Source organism: Mus caroli, unplaced genomic scaffold (genome assembly GCF_978045245.1).
Source record: "Mus caroli unplaced genomic scaffold, Mus_caroli_1 scaffold_14, whole genome shotgun sequence".
Lineage (NCBI taxonomy): Eukaryota > Metazoa > Chordata > Mammalia > Rodentia > Muridae > Mus > Mus caroli.
Window position 1 is genome coordinate 83,834,405 of NW_028227269.1, and position 21,308 is coordinate 83,855,712.

A 21,308-nucleotide genomic window follows, 5' to 3' on the forward strand; every position below is an offset into this window, starting at 1 on the left:
ACCAGAGGCGGTGCTCTGGTCTCCAGGCAACGGGATAACAGAGGTGGACAGAGAGCGCCTGCGTGGACGGCGGTTGGGTTTAGTCAGGTGTGGAAAACTAGGTCTTGGGGATTTTCCCTGAGCTGGAGCGGCCCCCGAGCGCCTCAGGTACGCAGAAAGGGGAGATACTGAGACCTCCCGAGGGGTTGGAGAGTGAGAGTTTATCCCTAGAGGCCGGGTCCCAGTAAGGACTCCCGTTTGACCCTCTGGGACAGAACATGACTCTGGAGTTCCGGATCCAAAGCGGGCTGGGGGCGCTCAGGTGTCTGTCACCCCCTCCCCCAACACACTCTCTTTACAAGCCTGGTGCGGTTTGAGCCGTAGAGCATCTTTGCATGAGGGCTTGACAGCCCGGCACCTGCTTCAGGCCCGGGCGGCCCGTGCTCTTTGTAGTTTGTAGCAGGGGGAAAGTCCAGGGAGCGCTTTGGGCCAGGCCCTGTCGCCAGGCCACTGTTCTCACCCTGTAAAACTGTGGGACTGGACTCGGAGCGGCCTCTGCAATTTACAAGAACCCGGGGCTGGTAAGAGCAGGATGCCTGTTTTGTGTCACGGACGACCTTCGATCTAAAGCTTTTCCCACCCATTCCATAAATGGCATAGAGCAGGTCATCTACACAGGCCTGGAGGAAAGTCAGTGGCAGAACACCTGTGTCACGTCCATTCTTAGGGGCTTAGCAATGTCTGGCCCGGCACATAACCATCACTCCCTAAATGCTTATTGAAAGAACGTCCTGGCAGAGCCAACACCACAGTCCCGAGAAACGTTTAAAGGGAACGTGGGTAGGGCAAATGGACAAACCGTTTACTCTAGCAGCCGGGAGTGAACCTCAGACAAATTCTTCAGATGTATCTGCTTTAAATCTCCCCTAGGCTTCGGTCCAGGCACTGAATGGCTGGTCTCCAGTTGGCTCCACATCTGCCTGTGGGCGTTATGTTCCCACATAATAAAACAGAAGCTCCTGGACTCCACTCAGCTAAGCACGACCCTTACGAACAAAGTGACTCTTCCCAGCGGCCCTCGATGGGACATTTGAGGAATAGTTTCCAGCCGAAGCTTTGGAGCAACACAGAGATGGAGCAGGAGGATGAGGTCTCCACCCGCCCCAAAAGGAACGTCAACACAAAAGCCCGAAGGCACTCCTGTCCCCACAGTGCAGGAATCAGGCAGCCAGGCTCAGGGAACAATGCCCAGGGCCAAGGAAAGGGTCTGTTTTACTTGTCTAGCCCGACACCCCGGTATCCCAAAGCAAATGACCAGGACTTCATTCCCTTTAGGAGGAAACGAGTGGGAGTGGATCGGGCATACCCACTGAAACCCATGGCCCACCGGAAGTCACATAGTACAAGTGATGCAGGCGCAGACGGGGACCAGAATGGCTACCCAAGACTCCCTGACTCAAGTGAGTTTTCAGACAACAGCTTTGGTTTAAGGAGCTGGGTGAATTCATCTCTTCTTGCCTCTGTGCAGGCAGAGAAGGTCGTGGCAGAGCTCCATAGGACCGAGTGGACCCAGATCCAAAGGCTCGAAGCTGCAGGGGAGAGTTTACAGAAGGAAATCCGCAGAAAGGAGATTCTCCTACGAGAAAAGCTGAAGAAGACAGAGGAGGGTCTTCGAAGGATGCAGGAAAAGAAACAGGCCATTTTCCAGGAAGACAGGGAGCTACAAAGGATGGTACTACCTAGAAGGAGGGTTCGAGATGGTGACCAGGACACCCCACACAAACCCTGCTTGTCCCCAGAGTTCAGGTCTGAGGTATTCAGTAGAAATAAGGGAGAGGATCAAACTTGTGAGCAGGCTCAGGAAAACCCCAGTCCACACCAGCTCTCTGATTATGAACTCCAAAAGCTCAAAAGGGAAAGACTGATGGCCAGTAACAGTAAAATCCGAGACCAAGACGCAGGACCCTCAGCAGACACGTTCTTTCAACCGGCAGAGGAGCTGGGCAGTACACTGCAGGAGTCAAGTCGGTCCGGGACACCAGGCTCCTCTGGGTCTGGCTCCTCCACAGAAGAGCCAGAGCTGGCCAAGTGCAGCCACTGTGGACGCTCGTTTCTTTCCCTCAGGCTGCAGAGACACTCCACCGTCTGTGGCAAGATGCAAGGGTCCAAAAGAAAAGTGTTTGACTCTTCCAGGGCTCGGGCGAAGGGCACAGAACTAGAGCAGTACTTGAACTGGAGGGGACCAGCCACAGCCAAGGTAATAAAAGCCTCCTAGATTTGACTCTGTGCAGGGGTGCGTGGAATGGCCTGCTATGTCCTCACCGGTTTGCTTGTGGGAACTGGGGTAGTGTAGGATGGAGGGGAGAATCAGGATTTCTGTTTGCCAGTCTCTCTAGTCAGAGCTTCGTGTAGGAGCCTCACAATTCTGTGAGGGTAAGAATCTTATTGTGTCTGTGGGAATGTCATTACATTCATTCAAAAACCAAGGCCTAGGCTTCCCCTAAACGGATACGTGTCTGCACGCTCGCGCACATGCTTGTACACACATTGGACAGTTTAAGTAGATTCTTATCTTTCAGTGATGTCCTCAGAGACCCATGGGTAGTAGATCTATAGTAGATTGCTAATCAATAGCTCTTGCGAGTTACTCTCCTAACACCTTTATGAAGTGGGGCCAATAGATAAATCTTAACTTTGACCCCAAAATCCAGACTTCAAAATATATGTCCTTTTGATTATTATAAAAATGAATTTGTGTTTGCTGCAGGAAAAAAAAATTACACTTAAAAACTTGCATTTTAAAAAAACTATAAAATGTGTATTTTCTTGATTTATTGGGGAATTCCTTGTGTTTTCCATCTGTTACCATTCTCAGCAGGCTCTTTCAAAATTAGTTCCACTTTGATGTCCTTTGTTAGTAAATTCAAGAAACACATGTTAGTTTGAATCCTCCACCCACTAGTTAGAGTATTAATACTATAGAGATAAAAGTACTTTTTCCCCTATATCTCAAAAACATCTCTCACTTTAAAAAACCCAAGTGGAACCAGCTCAGGCTAAATTAGCCCAGTTAATTAGTTACAGGCTAATTTAGAGCCACCTGGAGATGGTTGCCCCATAACCAACCTTCAAGGGCACTGTGCCACTTGGTTTGTAAATTAAGAGTTTCTCAACATTATTTTAGAATGAATTAGAACAACATCTTAAGCCTGTAATTTCTGTGGGGTCATGAATTTAGAGAAAAATATTAAAGACTAAGAAGTTCAATGTTGGGAATAACCCATATTAGACAGCCTCAAAGGCCCAATGTAACTCTAATAGTCTGGGGAAAAAATTAGAATCTATTTCTGTTTTCATTTCTTCCCAAAAGAAATGTGTCCTCATGGCTTCCTCTCCCTACTCTCTCCTCCCCTCCTTCTCTCCCCTCTCTTCCCCTCCTTGATGGCTGGCCTGGAACTTACAATGTAAACCAGACTGGCCTCAAACTCACAGAGATCCACCTGTCTCTGCTTTCCAAGTGCTGGGATTAGAGGCACGGGCCACCACACCCAGTTTCCAATTCTCTCTTCTCAGAACCTTACAGTTTAAATGTTCCCTTGCTAGAGCCTTTTATAAAAAGCACATTGGTATGATGGATGTTCGAGGGTAACTTATAATTACAGTGTTTTCTCTCAGTACAATTTGAGAGATCACCACAAGAATGTCTCTCCCACGTTCCGAGATGATCTCCCTAGGACCCAGCTTCCAACAAGAATGACAACAAGATAATGACAGGATGGCCAGTTACTATTCTCTTCCCTTTGGTCAACCCAGTAATTCACTGGGGATTCCCTCTGGCCTTTCATAATAATTGACTTGGGGCCATCATCGAAAGTATTCTGTGTTTCTTAAGTCCTTAAATATAGTAGCAGTGAAGCTGCAGGACACCCCCAGCTCTGAGCAGACCCATTTGAGGTCCTTGGCTGCACTGGGGACACAAGGCAGAAAGGACTTGGGCTGAGCTGCGCTCCATCCTGGGAGGGTCTCAAGTCTCTCCTGAGTTCTGTGCCTTTGAGAGCTAAGTGGCTGCAGGCCCTTGTCATTTTTCCTGTATACTCTGAGGACCTTTAAGTCAGTTAATTTCCATATAACATCCAGCAGACATAGGGCACGTACACTGTTAGCACATGAGGCAGGAGCCCACACACAACTTTGAGCTTAATGTAGTAAGGGATATTTCAGTATGATACAGAATGGAAACATGGCTGAAGATCCTTCTGGCTGAATTCTTTTAAGGTTCCTGGCTGCCATCTTTTTTTTTTTTTTTTTTTTTTTTTTAATTTATTATATGTAAGTACACTGTAGCTGTCTTCAGACACTCCAGAAGAGGGCGTCAGATCTCGTTACGGATGGTTGTTAGCCACCATGTGGTTGCGGGGATTTGAACTCTGGACCTTTGGAAGAGCAGTCGGGTGCTCTTACCCACTGAGCCATCTCACCAGCCCCCCTGGCTGCCATCTTTAACACCAGTTCTTTTGTCTTTGGTTTCAGTGAGATATGCCTGGTCAAGTCAAGCCTGTTCTTCCCTTTGATATGTTCCTTGTTCTTACCTTTTACCAACAGGGCTTTTTTTTTTTTTTTTCAACATGTATTTATTTTATTTGTTGTTTATAAAATAGCAGAAGAATACTTCTCTTCTCCCCACAAATTGATTTAAAGATCAGTTAATAATTTTTTTTGATTTTTAATATTTTTATTACATATTTTCCTCAATTACATTTCCAATGCTATCCCAAAAGTCCCCCATAGCGCCCCCCACTTCCCTACCCACCCATTCCCATTCTTTTGGCCCTGGCATTCCCCTATATTGGGGCATATAAAGTTTGCAAGTCCAATGGGCCTCTCTTTCCATTGATGGCCGACTAGGCCATCTTTCGATACATATGCAGCTAGAGACAAGAGCTCCCGGGTTCTGGTTAGTACATCATGTTGTTCCAACAATAGGGTTGCAGATCCCTTTAGCTCCTTGGGTACTTTCTCTAGCTTCTCCATTGGGAGCCCTGTGATACATCCAATAGCTGACTGTGAACATCCACTCCTGTGTTTGCTAGGCCCCGGCATCGTCTCACAAGAGACAGCTATATTTGGGTCCTTTCAGCAAAATCTTGCTAGTGTATGCAATGGTGTCAGCGTTTAGAAGCTGATTATGGGATGGATCCCTGGATACGGCAGTCTCTAAATGGTCCATCCTTTCATCACAGCTACGAACTTTGTCTCTGTAACTCCTTCCCTGGGTGTTTTGTTCCCAATTCTAAGAAGGTGCACAGTGTCCACACTTTGGTCTTCATTCTTCTTGAGTTTCATGCGTTTATCAAATTGTATCTTATATCTTGGGTATCCTAAGTTTTGGGCTAATATCCACTTATCAGTGAATACATATTGTGTGAGTTCTTTTGTGATTGTGTTACTTCACTCAAGATGATGCCCTCCAGGTCCATCCATTTGGCTAGGAATTTCATAAATTCATTCTTTTTAATAGCTGAGTAGTACTCCATTGTGTAAATGTACCATAATTTCTGTATCCATTCCTCTGTTGAGGGACATCTGGGTTCTTTCCAGCTTCTGGCTATTATAAATAGGGCTGCTATGAACATAGTGGAGCATGTGTCCTTTTTTACCGGTTGGGACATCTTCTGGATATATGCCCAGGAGAGGTATTGCTGGATCCTCCGGTAGTACTATGTCCAATTTTCTGAGGAACCGCCAGACTGATTTCCAGAGTGGTTGTACAAGCTTGCAATCCCACCAACAATGGAGGAGTGTTCCTCTTTCTCCACATCCTCGCCAGCATCTGCTGTCACCTGAATTTTTGATCTTAGCCATTCTGACTGGTGTGAGGTGGAATCTCAGGGTTGTTTTGATTTGCATTTCCCTGATGATTAAGGATGTTGAACATTTTTTCAGGTGTTTCTCTGCCATTCGGTATTCCTCAGGTGAGAATTCTTTGTTCAGTTCTGAGCCCCATTTTTTTAAATTCTTTTTTAAAAATGTATTTATTTTATGCTTATGAGTGCTCTATCTGCATGAATACCTTCGTGCCAGAAGAGGGCATCTGATCCCACTATAGATGGTTGTGAGCTACTATTGAGTTGCTCTGTATTGAACTCAGGACCCCTGGAAGAGCAGACAGTGCTCTTAACCTCTGGGCCATCTCTCCAGCCCCCTTTTAAATTCTCCTAAAGATCAATATTTATTTCATTTGTGTGTGTCAGTGTGCATGCACACATATTGAAATCAGAGGACAACTTGTGAGAGCCAGTTCTCTTATTTATTCCCCCTTACAGCTCTTGAGATAAACTTGGGTCATTGGGCATAAGGTGACAGGCAATCTCACCCACAGAGCTATTTTGCTGGCTCCAGTTTTGTTTTAAATAATTTGTTTCACACATTTTAAAACCCATGATGCACCAAATGATCACAATGCAGTCTTACTTCATCCTTCTCAGTTCTCCACCCGTGTCCGCAGCTGTGTGAGATATCTTCTGGCATGCATTTCCATGTTTCTAAATAATATGCTCACTTCCTTGATCACCAACCTCCCATGTTCTCTGATGTCTGCTTAGGGAACTCGTCCCCTTGCCTTCTCTGTTGTTATTTTCCCTTCCACTCTGGCTGAGCACAGTTCTGATTTAAAACAGTGGGAGCTTACAGGACAGAAGTTCTACATCTTCACTGATGAGCAAATTCTGCTCTTGCCTATATGTCCTTGATGTAAATTACTTAGTTTTCATCTCGTTCATTTTCCATGAATCTATGCTTAAAATTTTCCCTAGCCAACTAGATGTTAAGTATTTGTTAATGTTTTTTTTGTAAGTGTCCAGATACCCTTTAAAAACAAAGATTTATTTATTTTATATATGCTAGTACACTGTTGTTGTCTTTAGACAAACCAGAATAGGGCATTGGACCCCAATTCAGATAGTCATGAGCCACCATGTAGTTGCTGGGAGTAGAACTCAGGACCTTTGGAAGAGCAGTTAGTAACTGCTCTAACCACTAAGCCATATCTCCAGTCCCTAGATACCTTTTAATAGTTTGAGATGTTTTTTTTTTCCTCCAAATTCTGGAAACTTCTCTTTCTCCTTTTGCTCTCTATGGAGTGGTCATCCCTTGGCTTTGGAGTCCATTTGCCTCTCTTCTGTGTTAGATCCTGTCTCCTTTCTTGCTTCCCTGTTTGTGTGGCTGGAAGCTTACCACGAGATATGCAATCAGCATATTCTTATTCATGGAGTTTAAGAAATCATCTATATACATGCTTCCTATGTGAAGACTTGGCTGGATATAGAAATCTTCCTATGTGAAGACTTAGCTGGGTATAGAAATCTCAGTGGAAAACGATTTTTTTTTTTTGAACTTTGCTTTTAACACATTGCCTCATTATGTAGCCCTGGCTAGCAGGAACTCAGAGATCAGCCTGCCTCTGCCTCCATGCCTGGCTCTTTATAAGGCTGCTTTTTTTTTTTTAATTGTCAAAGAACACATTTAATTAAAGTTATAAAAGGAGAAATATTTCATGATTTCTCACTTTATTAGAACTTTAAGACATTATTTCTTTCAGCATCCAGTTTGCTGTTGAGAAATCGCATGCTGTTTTGACTTCTTCACTTTATGAAACCAATTCTGTTTCCTTTCCAGACACTAACAGGGTTTTTACTCTGCAGTTTTAAGGTTTTGCAGGTCTCATTTTGAAGTTTTGGTAATCCACTTCAAGTTACAAGACTTGTAATCTTTAATTCTACAAATGTTAATTATATTATTTCCTTAATAACTTTCTCTTGGGCTTTCTGTCCTCCTTGAAACAAGTTTGCTCACATGTTGAGTTTCTGGACTCATTTTCTGATTATTTTTCCTTTCCATCTGGTCTCATTTTCCCATTCTGAAAGGTTTTATTATTTTGCAATGCTTCTTTTTGAGTTTCGACTATCAGGCTTTTAATTTATAGTTGTTGTGTTTCTCTGGTTGTTCACTTTTCATAGTGTTTTCCTTTTATGGACAAAGTCTTCTTTTAAACAATTTATTTTTTATGTACATGGGGTTTTTGCCTGCATGTATGCTTTGCCTAAGGAGGCCAGGAGGAGGCATGGGGTCCCCTGAGACTGGAGTTACAGACTATTGTGAGCTACCACATGGGTGCTGGGAATCAAGCCTGGGTCCTCTACCAGAGCAGCCAGTGCTCTTAACTGCTGAGCCATTTCTATACCGTGGACGTGATATTTGATATTATATTTTTCTGTTAAAACTATTTTTTTTCAGTTTCCTGAGTTTTTGTTTTTGTACTTCGGGACTCTTTCTCTTTAGATAAGCTCTCACCAAGGATCTGACAATCCCTGCCTCTTCATTTGTTGTTCTTTGTTTTTGATTTGGACAGGGTCTCACTCTTTAGTCCTGGCTGGCTTTGAATTCACAGAGATCCTCCTGTCTCTGCTTCCTGAGTGCTGGGATCAAAGGTGTGCACCAGCACCCCTTGCTGTTCATTTGTATTTAAGCTTTAGTGAGTTCATTCAGCAAAGGACTTTATACTGAAGTTATGAAATAGCCCTGTAATTGTGGTCCCCTCAAGTCAGTGTTGGAAGGTTCATTTCTGATTCACTGGGTGAGTCCAGGGAACTGTGGACCCTCCCACGATCCTTTAGTTACTAGTTACTCATATTCTCGGAGCTGATCTTAGAAAGGAGCCTGACGTCTCCATGGTTGCTAGGCAGCTCAAGCTTTCCCACCACCAGCACTGAGATGAATTCTGTTCCTTCTCCTGACTGGATTTTCCAAACTAAAACACATCTAGGGGCCGGACAGCCATCTCAGTGGCTAAGAGTACTTGCTGCTTTTTCAGAGGACCTGAGTTCAGGTGTCTTACAACCACCTGTAATTCCAAGAGACACCCTCTCCAGCCCTCCATTCATGGGCATTTACCCACACAGGACACAGACACACACACACACACACACACCCCTGAAGTTAAAAAATTATCTTTAAAAAATTATCTAGTTCAATTTCTTTAGAGAGAGGCCTTTCTTCTCGTGAGAGGGTACTGGGGTGCTAGGCACCTGGATATATACAGGGTAGGAGAGAAGTCCTAAGTTCGGTGTGTTTTCATCCCCACACCTCCCTCCTCTCAGGGTTGCCTTGCCTCCAGGTAGGAGCCCTTTTTGCAGGCTCTTGGGCCATGCTTTGCTCAACACCTTTTCGTTTTTCTTTGGTCTTGAGGCCCTTTCCATGGGTTCTAATGGAGCCCCAGAAAGGGGAATGATCCATGGCAACTGTGGGCTCAATGTGCCTTTTACACTACAGGCTGAACCTCCGCCTCCCCCTCGGAAGAGCACCTGGAGACAGAAGCACGAGTCTTTTATCCGTACCCTCCGGCACGCACGACGGGTCCAGCAGGTAATCGCCAGAGGTGGCAATCCCTCAGACTTGCCTTCCATCCTGCCTGCAGACAACCCAGACTATGTCCAGTGTCCTCATTGCAGCCGCCACTTTGCTCCCAAGGTGGCTGAACGCCACATACCTAAGTGTAAGACCATCAAGAACCGTCCGCCGCCGCCAAGGAGGCACGACAGCTGAGCAGACAACGGCAGAAACCAACCCCACTCAGGCTGTGCTTCCCTTCAGCAGTAAACCAGAGAGTAAGGGATGGGAAGCAGGGAGATAAACTTCTCCAGAGCTCAGGATCTGCCTGCGGGGCAAACCAACCGGTGATGGGAGCCACTGCTACGCGGCGGGAGACAAATGGAAGCCCCAGCTTCTCACTGAATCAGAACTTTGGCTGAGTGTTATTGTTCTTGCCTGAAGAATTGGTAGGTGAGGACCCTGGGTAGTGAGGCTGCATTAAAGCTCTCTTTTCCTGAGCCTGACCATGGTTTGTGCTGGTGAAGTGCCCCTATCAGCATCCCCTGGCCACGGCACGCATCCAGGGATTCCGTTAGCCCTTCTTGCTCTTGAAATTTGGGATATAAAGAAGAGAGAGTGGGGTCAGAGTACTACTGTCACACAGATGGTAACTCTTATAAAAGGCAGTACGACTGTGCAGTGAGGTACTCATAATGGAAGTCTGTTCTTGGCCTCCATGGGCCACGGTCCTGGCTGAAAGCCAACAAAAGTATGGAACGCCAGGGTACCCTAACCCTTCCCTGTGGTGTACTGTATAATGAAATAGCTTCATGCACTTCACAGAGTAGGGGTGGGTAGAAAACAATTTTACTTCTCTGTACTTGTTCTCTTTAAATGTGTTTCCTATGTTGAAGGAAGAAGTGACTGGTATCCTTTCAAATATAACTGTGTGGCTGTCTGCCTCGAGGCAGCAGAGCCTTTCTAAGCAAGTGTGGACAATGCTCACTGTTTTTCATGGCCCTGAGATCAGAACATAGTCCTGCTTCTATTTTAAACTCTGAAAGGGATCAGGTCTTCTTAACCGTGGGAAGAGTGCCCACTTCAAGTTAGGCCTTTAACTAATGGATTTGGGGAGCTTAAGAAGGATGGCTGCTTAAGCTCTTAGGACCACTGGGTCTTTAACCTGACACGCCCTCTCCCCCAGGCAAGTTCACTGAGGAGTACACAAAGTCCTTTATTCCATGCAACAAATACGCCATGGCTAAAAAAAATCACAAGGTCGCATCCCCACAGATGTTCAGAGTTTAAAATGATTTACAGGTGTTTTGACCACATGTATGTATATGCACCATGTGCATGCCTGGTGCCTGCAGAAGTCAGAAGGGTGTTTGGATCTCCAGACACTGGAGCTGCAGATGGTTGTGGGTCACCATGTGTGTGCTGAGGACCCAGGTCATCTAAAAGAGCAACAAGTGGTCTTACCCTCATAGCCATCTCTCCAGCACCCCCACCCCATTCATATAACATTCATAAATGTTACAAAGCATTTCAAATGATCTTCTGACCCTGGGGTAGGAGCATGTTTTGGCAATCTGGAGGCTGTGGAAACACTGGGCAGCAACCTACACGGGGCACACTGGAAGGAGTTCAAAATCTGCTGCTCTGCTCCTTCTAGAGGGAATGATGGCAGACAGAACCAGATTCCCTGCCTCATCTGCTGGGCCTCCTGGGCGTAAGGATTTGGGATCCATTATGATGTTATTAGTCATAGGTTAGAGCTCTCAAGAGGGAACAAGTGTGTGTAGGACTTTCTCCAGACGTGGCACTTACTCATTTTTAAGGCACCACGGAGAAAACAAGCAGCCCTGTCTTTGTATTCCCTGCAACCTTGATTGTCAGCCTTGGGAATTTAGCTAGCTCCAACTCCGGGGGAGGGAAGGGCCCCGTTACAAGCTCAACTAGAGATCACGCAGGTTCTGCTTGCCAATGTCCATGGACTTTAAGCACACGTCGTAAACATTATACATTTTAAAGTTCCAAAGCTCTGGGAAATTCTCGCAGTCAAACTCCCGAGCTAGCTCTTTCCATTTTGAAATGTGTGCAGACATGTTGGGGCTAAGACTTCCTAGTTCACACAGCACAGTGCCTCTTGTCAGCATTTGCTTTAGGTCAGTTGATCTTTCTTCACAACTACACAGATGGCAAGCAGAGCTGGGATGTAGATCTTCCTCCTCAAAGCCCATGACCCGTGAGGTTTAATGACCAGCGTATTTATGTCGGCAGTAAATCACCGAGGCAATAAATGACTTCTGGCTTTGCAGGGCATCTCAGAGTCCTGACCCTGCCTCCTGCTATCATGACTGGTACTTCCTTTGAGGCCTGGGGATCTCATATAAGTAACTTTCTCTAAAATACATATTTTTTTCCTTGGCTGTTCCTCCCATCATAAATGTTTCTGAATAGATAACAAACCAGATGAAATTTGAGCATTAGGAGCCTTTTGCTTTAAACTTTAGTGCGATATTCAGCCAAGAGCAACAGCTGTTGTGCCAAGGAGACCAAGCTCAACTCAGCTTTCTTGAGAAAGTTTTATAGACAAACTGGCATGATCACTTGGAAAAGTCTCCCCATGAGAACCAAGGAGGTGTGTAGAACTCTGATTCTTCTCAATATTATGTATGCCCATAGTATGTATGAGTGCAGGCATGCACACGCCAGTGTATGAGACCACACACAGCTGTGTGGACTCTGGTCACCTTGTGTGCCTAGCAAGCCCCTCTTGACCCGCTGACAATCCTTCCTTTAATGGCTTTTCCCCCTTCTTCTGCACTTTCTAAATTTTTACAAACTTCTGGGGAAAAAATTGTTTGTTTTTTGTTTTTTGTTTTTTTTTTTTCCTGGCAAGAATGAGATTGGAAAACAGCAGAGATTATTTCCGTGTAATGTCTCTTGTGTCATTTCTGTTTAAAGAACACTTTTAGTTATTTATTTATAGAAGACTCACAGAATTAGAGATTTCCCAAGGCCTAGAGCTGTGGGTGTTCCGTCTTTGGTGACTGAGGTGGTAGACAGGCTTACTCAAACACAGCACTCGCTGAGAGTTTAAACGTTTATTTAAAACAGAAATGCCACACCACTCCATCCTCATCCTTCCCAGCTTCAGGCTAACAATAAGCTGGCTCTTCAGCCAAGTGTTGGCACAGAGGATAAATGCAGGCTATACTGTAACTCAAAGCAACACTAGCGGCAAGCTTCAAACACAGAGCACTGCATAGAGGATAAACAGGACAATTTACGAAGATTTAGCTATAGAAACCGTTTGAAGACATTTCTGCTGTCGTGACTGTTACTCAACCCAGTGCATGGTTGTGACTTTTGAACTGGTTTTTGTTTGCATAGCTGTTTGGTAGGGAAAAACATCTTATGGTTGTCCTAGGCACAATTCTGGAAAGTGCAAATTGTCTCTAAGGCACAGAACTTAGAATCTCAGCTAGAGTAATAGCAAACCTAGACTTCCCGAAGGGACATACTAGAGAACCACCACCATGCTCTACTTGAGCACGGCTCCCTAGGATTCCTGCCTGCCTCAGCACGCACTGTCACCCCACAGTCAGCAACATGCCCAAACCCCTTAGCTCCAGAGCAGAAGCAATGCTCATACTGAACACCTTAAACCCTGCCTCTCAGGCCCGCTGAGATGGTAAGCATAAGGATACAGGACCTTGAAAGGCCAGCCAGTCCTGACGAAAACCAAGCTGCATTGACCAAACTGAACCAAAACTCTCTGCAGGGTTTACTGCCAGACCCCTAGAACTTGTAACCTTACGTCAGGTTTGGGCTTTCCCCTATTCTAGGAATAAGCCTCAGTGCTGAAATCAGTACCACTGTACTGTGCTTCTCAGAACTGAGAAAACAAGGGACATCAATGATGCCACTGGACAGAGCTGCCCATCCTCAGAGGTGGGACTTCCTCCCAGCACCAGCCTCTATTCCACTAGCTTAAGGAAATGGCAAAATTTCTCCTGAAATATTAAAAGAGATAGGCAACCTTTTTTTTTCTTTTGGTTAAAGGAAACAATATTAATTTAGCTGTGTGTAGCACAGAGGATGTGGTACTTATCAAAGGAGCTGCTGTGGCCTCAAACACAAGCCATCCATTAGACTTGGTGGAAGCACAAGGCTCACATTTAAGGGAAACTATCAACTGCCGGCCTAGAAGGTTTCTCTTCTAGGACATACATTGTCTTTGGAGAAGGTAGCTTGCTCCTCTCAACAAGAACACAGATATGAGCTTGAAGCCAATTCCCTCCTGCTTGGCAGGTTCTACCTGTCAAGCTTTTGTGACCCCAAGGATTTGGTGCTGGCTTTGGGCTTCTCAAGTACAAAGATGATACTGATTTACTGGGTATGACATGGCTCCAAAACATACCAAAGGAAAAAATACTGACTAGACAAATCCAGGGAGTGCCCAGGGCTGCTCATCCCAATCAGACCCCTACGGCCATGATGCTAGAGGTACAGAGAAGCCTCCACAGGGGCAGGAGCCCTCAGTATCACTGAGGTCCTCCCAGACAGCAAGGCAAGGCACTGTAGGAAGGGTTACCTCCCCCTTGACTTTCTCCCACAGCTCGACATACTCCCCGAGGAGGGTGTAGACATCTTGTGTCTTGGAGGGAGGCACCCCCACCCTGAACTGACTGTAGCCCCAGAGTCCGGCCGTCGTGATGAGGGCCTGCCCTTTCTCTGCTCCTCACTGAAGCGTCAAACATCCATGGTGAAAGCAACCCGAGCTTTCTCATGAATCACCCAGCTGCACGAAGTAACTGAACTTCCTGAAAATAAGCTCTAGACTGACGCTACCACTAAGTTTTCTTGGACTCCAGGCTTCTGAGAGGGCATGAATACTTTGCACTCTCTGGAGGACCCTGGGCAGCCCACTCCATGTTTACATTTTCCTTCATCCATCCAGATGTGCAATGCCTGGTGCTTAAATCCCACGGCAGCTTCCAGTTAGTGATGAGAGTGATACACAGAAAATGAGCTGCTGCCAGTGCAGTTAAGGTGAGTGCTGTGTCTCCTCTTCAAAGGTGGGCTCGAAAGATGAGGTACAGAGCTGCTGTTGCTATGGCAACACTGATGACAAAGCCGGGGCCACAGGACCCTTCCATTCTCCCACACAGTAAAATCACTCCTAGATCCTATCTAAAAGGCAATGCCACTCTCCAAATGAACAAGGAAAGTGCTTTCGAGCCTCCCTCTGCCCTGCACTCTGTGTCTGCGAGTGAGCAAAGCCAGGAAAGCTGCTCTCTGCACTCAGTAAGTGTGCGGTGAAGTTCTTTGGGTCCCAGTTTCCTGAGGGCTATGTGGGCTCAGGAGACTAGAGGCTGGGTCGACAAGAGTCTGTTCCGAGGAGGCACCAGGACTCCGAGTCTAAGTCAGGCTTTGGATCCATTTCCATTTCTTCCTTTGCTGTCTGGGTTCCTCTGGAGTGCATCCCCACCTGTGCAGACAAAGCAGTTCCACATTAGCTACAGTGCCTGGCCACCTCACCAGACTGCTTTCAATAGCGTCTGACCTCTCGGGGTTTGCTGTCAGTCTACGGAAGGCTTGGCGGCACTGCCTTGGAAACAGGCTCTATCTTTACACTTAGGCAGTAGAGCAACAGCTGCTCTGGTTTGTCTAGCTCTACAGCATTTGGGGGATGTAGTATGAAAAGTGAACTGGCTGGGGGGTCTCAGTGCACACTTTTAATTCCAGCACGCAGGAGGCAGAAGCATGAAGGAGGATTGGCTCCATGGGTCTGAAGGCTCCCTGGTCTCATACTGAGTTCTAGACAAACCAGGGCTACCAAGTGAGAGCCTGCCTCGTAAACAAAAATAAAAACCAGTCAACCAACCAACCAACCAACCAACCAACCCAACCCAACCAGCCAACCAACCAACCAACCAACCAAGCCACTCCACCAGTCCTGGATAAAAAAAATCTTGGTGTGTGGGTGCTACAGCTGCCAATATAACCTTCTGAAGTGTTTCTCAGACATTGTTTCTCCTAATCTCCAAAACAACCTTACACAGTAGGTTGTAGTCACAAAGTAAGAAGTCCAAACTCACATTAGGGGTGAATGGTAAAGCCAAGGAATGACTCGTCCCTCCCTTCTAGCTGAGCTGAGATGAAGGGATACCCAGAAGCATCATATGCAGAATGCTTTTCCCAAGCTACTTAACCTGAGCCCAGGAAAGCAGCAATTCTACTTTCTAGTTTTCAGAAAGAGCATGTGTGTGCTCATGCCACTGAGTGCAGGCAGAAGGACATCTGCTGGGAGGGAGGGAACTCTTCCCCACTACTGTGGGCTCTGGGGACTGAACTCAGACTGTCAGGTTTATATGGCAAGTGCTTTTCTTAGCTGAGCCTCTAAGCTGAGCCCCAACCTTAAGCCATTTTTTAGAATCTACTTTAAGGGCTGGTGAGATGGCTCAGTGGGTAAGAGCACCCGACTGCTCTTCCTAAGGTCCAGAGTTCAAATCCCAGCAACCACATGGTGGCTCACAACCACCCGAAATGAAATCTGATGCCCTCTTCTGGTGTGTCTGAAGACAGCTACAGTGTATTTACATACAATAAATAAATAAATCTTAAAAAAAAAAAAGAATCTACTTTAAAATGGTTCATCAAGGGCTAGGCATGTAGTTCAGTATCAAGCATTTGCCTACCATGTGTAAGATATTGGATTCAATTCCCACTATTGCACAAATATACAAATAAAATGGTTAGAATAAGAATGTACTCAGGCAGCCGGGCGTGGTGGCGCACGACTTTAATCCCAGCACTCGGGAGGCAGAGGCAGGCGGATTTCTGAGTTCGAGGCCAGCCTGGTCTACAAAGTGAGTTCCAGGACAGCCAGTGCTATACAGAGAAACCTGTCTCCCTCCCCCCCCCCCCCAAAAAAAAAAAAAGAATGTACTCAGGCAGTAGTGGTGCACGCCTTTAATTCCAGCACTCAGGAAGCAGAGGCAGGAGGATCTCCCAAGTTCAAGCCCAGCCTGGTCTACTCAGAGAGTTCCAGGAAGGCCAGGAAACACAGAAAACCCTGTCTCAAAACAAAACAAACCATCCAACCAAAAAAGAGAATAAAAGAATGTATATATACCTACCAAAAAAAGTAATTTGTTATTACTGAGCCTATATGGTAGGCATATGGGTGTTTGTTATAATGTTTAAACAGTTTCACAATAAAAATAGAAAAGCCAAACAATTAGTAACAAAAAACCAATAGAAGTTAGGTGTTAAAATGAACTAGATAGGTCCAAGGCTCCTGGAATCAAGTACAAAGTCCCATCATTGAGAGACAGGGAGTCACAAAGAACTAAGTCTACTTAGTACTTTGCAGCTTGTTTCTGTGACCTTTCAAAGCAGATTTAGAATTCAATTACTCTTTTAATGGATGTTCTCACCTGCTGGCCTCCTTCCAATTTCTTGTTGAGCTTTTGTAGTTCGGTAAACATCTGGAGGTTTTCTTGCTGGAGCTTCTGCTGTTCTTCTAGACACTTTAACACCAGACCCTGCAACCTGTCAACCTCCACCTGCAGAGCACTGCACGCACAAGCAGGAGAGGTCAAGGCTTTCCCAACACACGGCACTGCAGGATTCAGCCGAGGGGGCTAGGGACAAGAAGGAGATAATGCACAGGGTCTGCCATGGCTCCCCAGTACAAACAGCTTTCCGTTAACCAACAAGATAATACAAAAATACGTAAAAATAGGTGCAAATGAAGCAAGCAAGCAAACAAACAAGCCAAAAAAACCCAATCAAACAAACAAACAAAAAACAAAACAAAACAAAAAACCTGAATTCCAGTGGCACTTGGTACTAACAGGACAAGGGACCTCCCAGTGCTTAGTGCTCATCTATTTGGGAGGATTTTACAAAACTCTTAACTTACTTGTTTTTTGTTTTTGATTTTTGAGACAAGGTTTCTCTGTATAGCCCTGGCTGTCCTGGAACTCAGAGATCTGCCTGCCTCTGCCTCCCAAGTGCTGGGATTAAAGGCATGCGCCAGCATGCCCGGCAACTCTTACTTTAATATGTTCTACTTTAAAGTGCTGAAGTGAAGTCCTGAGTGAGGTTCATACAATGTAGTTGGTCCCACTGTGTCAGAGATTTGAGAAGAGTTTGTGAAGAACACTGACAAGACAATTTAAGAAGGCCAACCCAGGAGGGGAAAGGCTTACTCTCAGGTTTTAAGGGCTTTATTGCCACTCTCCTGGGAAGGCTTTCAGTTATTCTAGTTGGGATTTTTCTTCCATATACACTTTTTAAAAATAGCAGGTCAGAGCCAGGTGTGGGGTGCACACTGTCATCCTAGCACTTGGGAGGCAGAGGCTGACGAATCTCTGTGAGTTTGAGGCCAGCCTTGTGTACAGAGTGAGTTCCAGGGAAGCCAGAGCCACACAGAGAAACCCTGCCTCAAAAGCAAAATAATAGTAAAATAAATAAAAATAAGATGAATAGCAGGTTAGCAAATGCTAGCTGGGGACTCATCCATTCTGTATCACAGGCTGAATACCGCTAACCTGAAAAGCCTACCTGCTCCTAAGTCCAACACTGTGTGAGCACTGACACGATTCCATGAGGGAAATATCACACCTAAGCTCCTGAGATAGATGGCTGGCAGTCCAGAATAGGTGTATTAAAATATGACACAAAATAACCTCCAACCACAAAATGGCCTCTAAGCTATATTTACACAGCATTATGTATATACAGATATTCCAAAATCCACCAAAATGTGAGATTTAAAGACTTCTGGGTCCCACTCATTTGGGTAAGAGATACTCAATCTGTATCTGCTTTGTGCTTGACATCAGAGCTGAGGCTGCAAAGGATTAAACAACCACAAAGTCATGTGGTAATGCTGTGGCTTCTCTAGATCTGTGATGCCCTCTGGTTTAGAACTGATTTACAGTTTCACGTCTACCCAGGCTGGCTGTATACGTGCTGTTCTTTCAGCAGACTCCAGGCATTGCTTCTTACATACAGCTCAGCTAACACTCATGGTGCCATTAAAACTGAGTTTGGAGCCTAGGAACGTGGCTATCTGTGAAGAGTTTGCTTAGCAAGTAGAGAACCCTGGGCTGGACCCCACACTGCATAACTGGGTGTGTGGCACATGCCTATATCATCATCTGGGAGATAGAGGCAGGAGTAACAGAGGTTAAAGGTCATCCTCCATCCTTGGCTGGGCTACAGAACCTGTTCCATAAAGAAACAAACCAACACAACAAAAAGACCATTTGGAAATTCAGGGTTCAGCTTAGTACTCCTGAGGAAGAGAGGAAGAAATGACCCTCTGGTGCTGGAAGGCAGAGTGGCAGCTACCAGGACAGTGCAGCACTGGCCCCGAAAGTGAGAGGACACGATGAAGCCAGGAGAGCCCAAGCACGCACAGCCACTATCAGTTACCCAGGCTCCTGCTGCACGCTGGGGCTCCGGAGGAACTTCAGATGCGACCTTGAGTCCCTGCAGCTCTTCATAGGGCAGTGTGTCCTTCTCAGACTGTGAAAACGCTGCACTTAGGGGAGCGGGGCTGTCAGGCATGGGGATGAACTCTGCATTTTCCAGCTCCTAGGCAGGCAGACAAGAAGGAGTCTCACCAGTTTGGCGGCAGCAAGTTCCTTTCTCCCACGGTCTTTGTAGCTTTCACTTTCACTCTGCTGTGACAGCAGCGCCCTCTAGTGGGACAGAATGGTGGCTGACCACATATATTGCCTAACCTGGAACTAAACTTCGGCCATGCTAGCTCAAGTTCAGCAAGTTGTATCTGGTTCCTTTCCCCAACACAATTCTACACACACTGTCTGCTGGTCAGGAATCTTGAAGGCAAAGCACTGAGGCTTCCTTCCAGGCTGCCTTTAGTCCCAGCACTTGGGAAACAGAGACAAGTGGAACTCTTTGAGTTCTAAGCCTGCCAGGACTACAAACTGAGACCCTGTTTTAAAACAAAACACAGATGTCTTCACAGGTGGGAAAGTGAAGCCTTGATTCCTGTCTCAATTAGTAGGGCACTAGAAACTGAGAGCTTGGCAGCCCTCACTAGCTCCTGTCACAGGCTCATCTGAAGCATCTGTTCCGAGGGCATTACCTTCCGAAGCCAACCAGGACAGGAGCTGCTAGCCCCACAGCTGTTTCCCACGGCCTCCGTGGGACTGATTAAGCCTTCCATCCCACGGTCTGCTTCCATTGTTCCTCGGAAGCCTCCGCTTGGATCTGGAGTTTCAGATTCCTGTTGACTGTCTTCCTCTTCACCCACACTGCCGCCGCCGCCGCCACCACCACCGCCACCAATGCCACCTCCTGGGCTGGAGCTCTGAACCACTGGTAGATGTGTAGCATAGGAAAGAAAGAGCTTTGTTAGGCCACAGAGATTTACCATCTGACACCTCATTCATCCCCACAGAAGGTCCTAGAATTGCACAAAGTGGAACGTTCAAACAAATATTTGAGACTAAATTGTTTTTACGTAGCATTTAAAATTGTAAAAATTATTCTAAAAAGATTTTTAAAAAAAATTTTATGGGTATGGGTGGTTTCGGCTGCATGTATGTCTGGTACCATGCACATGCATTGCCCTTGGAGGCCAGAAGGTGGTGTCAGATCCTCTGCAACTGGAGTTACAGATGGTTGTCAGCAGTCATTTGAGTGCTAGGAACCAAACCCCAGTTCTCTGTAAAAGCGACAGGCACTCTTAACTGCTGAATTGTTTTTCCAGCTCCACAGTATTTTTAAGTTATTACATTGATTTATTATGTGTGTGGATGTGGGCATGTGTATACACACTGTACTGTAAAGGTTAATTCTCTTTCTATCACGTGAGTCCCAGGACTGAACTCAAATTGTCTTGATGGCCTTTCATCATGAGCCATCTTATAAGCTGTACTGGCTATTTTTGTGTCAACTTGACACAGCTGGAGTTATCACAGAGAAAGGAGCTTCAGTTGAGGAAATGCCTCCATGAGATCCAACTGTAAGGCATTTTCTCAATTAGTGATCAAGGGGGAAAGGCCCCTTGTGGGTGGGACCATCCCTGGGCTGGTAGTCTTGGGTTCTATAAGAGTAGGCTGAGCAAGCCAGGGGAGGCAAGCCAGTAAAGAACATCCCTCCATGGCCTCTGTATCACCTCCTGCTCCCTGACCAATCTGAGTTCCAGTCCTGACTTCCTTTGGTGATGAACAGCAGCATGGAAGTGTAAGCCGAATAAACCCTTTCCTCCCCAACTTGCTTCTTGGTCTTGATGTTTGTGCAGGAATAGAAACCCTGACTAAGACATAGGCCTACATTTTTTCTTCCCCTTCTCTCTCTCCTCTCCTCCTTCTCTCTCTCTCTTTCTCACCCCTTATTTTGGCTTTTTGAGACAAAGTTTCTTTGTGTAGCCCTGGCTGTCCTGGAACTCACTCTGTAGACCAGGCTGGCCTCTGGAACTCAGAAATCTGCCTGCCTCTGCCTTCCAAGTGCTGGGATTAAAGGTGTGCGCCACCAACACCCAGTTTACAAATTTTAATTCTTGAGACAGGAAGGATCCTCATGCCACCCAGGCTGGCCTTGAACCTCTGACCTTATTTCTACTTCTTAGTGTTAGGATGATAAGCATGTGCCACCATGCCAGGCTTACATAAAGGTATGTGTTATAATCACCAGAATTCATGTCTATTTTCTAAATCTTAGTGCATCTCTGGCAGGCAAATACATTGAAGTGTTCTCCATTAGTATTTGTCTTATGTAAAAAGTTGTTCAGCAGTGAGCCAAGCACCCCTTAAGTCTCCCCAAAATAAGAAGATGGATTCTGAAATAATGGCACATCCATGACTTCTCACAGATGGAAAGCTACCAGAGGGTTTAGGCTGATTTTCCTAAGTTGAAAGCTAGTAACTGACTTTTCCTTCAGAGGGCCTATTTTGAAGGTAAATTTT

General features: G+C 45.9%; 2 protein-coding genes across 3 annotated transcripts in view; one reads left to right on the plus strand and one right to left on the minus strand.

Annotated features, from left to right (window-relative positions):
• Positions 1-32: 32 nt before the first annotated feature.
• Zc2hc1c (zinc finger C2HC-type containing 1C) lies at positions 33-12,414 on the plus strand. Of its 2 annotated transcripts, none has more exons than XM_021179046.2 (3): positions 33-147; positions 910-2,236; positions 9,307-12,414. In XM_021179046.2, exons 2-3 carry the CDS (start codon positions 929-931, stop codon positions 9,577-9,579), a joined length of 1,581 nt encoding a protein of 526 aa, XP_021034705.1. In that variant the 5' UTR covers positions 33-147; positions 910-928; the 3' UTR covers positions 9,580-12,414. The 2 variants fall into 2 exon arrangements, with proteins under 2 accessions (XP_021034705.1, XP_085686687.1); XM_085830561.1 differs by having other exon boundaries at positions 51-87.
• Positions 12,415-12,440: 26 nt separating this feature from the next.
• The window catches only part of Nek9 (NIMA related kinase 9), a 41,018-nt gene continuing 32,150 nt past the window's right edge, over positions 12,441-21,308 (minus strand). The window contains exons 19-22 of the mRNA XM_021178833.1: positions 19,484-19,716; positions 18,805-18,966; positions 16,797-17,003; positions 12,441-14,845 (exon numbers count right to left, since the gene is read on the minus strand). Coding sequence (XP_021034492.1) covers positions 14,723-14,845; positions 16,797-17,003; positions 18,805-18,966; positions 19,484-19,716 — 725 coding nt within the window. The 3' untranslated portion in view covers positions 12,441-14,722. The remainder of the gene's footprint in view (positions 14,846-16,796; positions 17,004-18,804; positions 18,967-19,483; positions 19,717-21,308) is intronic.

What these genes read in the sequence shown, in the direction of transcription:
- Zc2hc1c (XM_021179046.2), top strand. Translation starts at nt 929, where the DNA reads ATGGCTGGTCTCCAGTTGGCTCCACATCTGCCTGTGGGCGTTATGTTC. An exon ending in GGGGACCAGCCACAGCCAAG is followed by an intron (nt 2,237 to 9,306) that starts GTAATAAAAGCC and finishes TTTACACTACAG; the next exon opens with GCTGAACCTCCGCCTCCCCC.